The sequence below is a fragment of the Otolemur garnettii genome, unplaced genomic scaffold (assembly GCF_000181295.1).
Source record: "Otolemur garnettii isolate 467f Iridium unplaced genomic scaffold, OtoGar3 scaffold00060, whole genome shotgun sequence".
Taxonomy (NCBI): domain Eukaryota; kingdom Metazoa; phylum Chordata; class Mammalia; order Primates; family Galagidae; genus Otolemur; species Otolemur garnettii.
The window spans coordinates 9,947,245-9,948,885 of NW_003852455.1; the positions used below are offsets into that span (position 1 = coordinate 9,947,245).

Here is a 1,641-nt window from a genome sequence, read left to right on the forward strand (position 1 = left end):
TACTGCATGTGGGCTCATCTAATCTCTAACTAGTCAATTGCTCTTTAGTGGGAGAAAAGCATCTCAGGCTTACAACACTTCGTATATAATTTATCCTCTACCAGTGCTTAGAGATGATCTGTGAACACACATCTTAATTTATGAAGACATTCAGGAAACTCACCTCAGAGTCGGAGGATGGAAATGAGCAGCTGCCAGCCTGGGATTTGATACACGGTGACTCCTTGACTAAGTATTCCACAGAGTAAGCAGGGCCAACCACCCACTGTTAGGAGACAGAAGTCAAGACATAAAAATCAAACCTTCTTTCATAGGGAAAATCTTCACCTTCTCCAGCATAATATTTACAGAAACGATACATCATCAGATGTAGTACCTGTAAGTCTCTGCCCTGATCAAACCACGTGTCACGATTTAGTTATTGAGAAAGCATAATCACCACACCTTTCTTCTCTTCTCAAAGATTTGAAGAAGCCCTAAAGGCTTTTCCTTGGTAAGCCTATTTTTTGTCTTGGAGAACTATCTTATAGATATTTCTCCATATGAAAGAGATATCTACATAATCCAATTACAAATGAGCCTCCACTTTCCCTAAAGCATAAAAGTCAACATCCACTCTACGCCTTAGCATGGGGTAAAAGTTGTCCTCCAAAATGGTCCATGGGTGGTCAGACATGATAATATATTTTCAAACAGTGAATCTGCAGGAAATCCCCCAGGGAGGCCAGAAGTCCATTTCTCTTCTTGCTCTAAGGGTGAGGAAGGAAACACCTCACTCCTGTAGAAACACCACTGAGTAACTCTGAACGTGAAGCATGATTGAACTGGTGCATCAGATCCACCAAAGTAGGGAAGGTGGAGAAAGATTCTTGCGTTCTAATCAGAAGGATAGGCTTGGCATTCTCCTCTCGCCTTAGGAATCCGTAGTCATGTTTACGAGATGCACTGTGTGTGTAACTGGCTGTGCATTTTCATCTTACCTGGGTAGAAGCCCTGGTGACTTTGACCAGAGAATACTGCTTGGAGGTGCTCTCATTGTTGTATTTTGCAAGAGACTCGGTAACAGCTTCCATAACATTTGAAGATTCAGTGCTAATGGGGAATGGGCAGTCAGGGCACATAATCTTCTCACGAGAAACTATTGATACCAATAAGATCAGATGAAAAATATTACTGATTTGCAATATTATAAATTATATGGCCACAAGAGGGGCAAACATGGGGGGAAAATGATAATATTCAGCATTGGCAAAATTGGGATAAAAGAGACATTTTCTGGAAAGAAAGTTAGCTATTGGCAGTGAGATTTCTGGAATGAGCATAAGTAAAAAAGAAAGTGAACCAAGGCAGCTTTTACCTCACATACATTTATTTACTTGGAGAATTTTGTTCAGAGACACATAATACAATACATTGAATCCTTTCTCCCAAGTATTTCAATATTTCATCACTGCCTCTGTAAAGTAGACCACCTGTCTTGAAAGGTTAGAATTTCATTACTGCCATGTCTCATTCACCTTTGAGTAACATCTAACGCATAGTAGGTGCTAAGGAAATGCTTATACAAAGGATGAATAAATGAATGATATAGTGGGAGGAACCTCTTGGGTTAGAAAATGCAAGTGAGATTTGTTAAAAGAT

General features: G+C 39.9%; 1 protein-coding gene across 1 annotated transcript in view; it reads right to left on the bottom strand.

The window, feature by feature from the left end:
- Positions 1-1,641, bottom strand: part of FETUB (fetuin B) — a gene marked incomplete at its 3' end in the record, with an annotated part of 11,620 nt that overhangs the window by 5,149 nt on the left and 4,830 nt on the right. Inside the window, exons 4-5 of the mRNA XM_012806900.2 lie at positions 981-1,138; positions 164-265 (exon numbers count right to left, since the gene is read on the bottom strand). Of these exons, the coding sequence (XP_012662354.1) occupies positions 164-265; positions 981-1,138 (260 nt within the window). The remainder of the gene's footprint in view (positions 1-163; positions 266-980; positions 1,139-1,641) is intronic.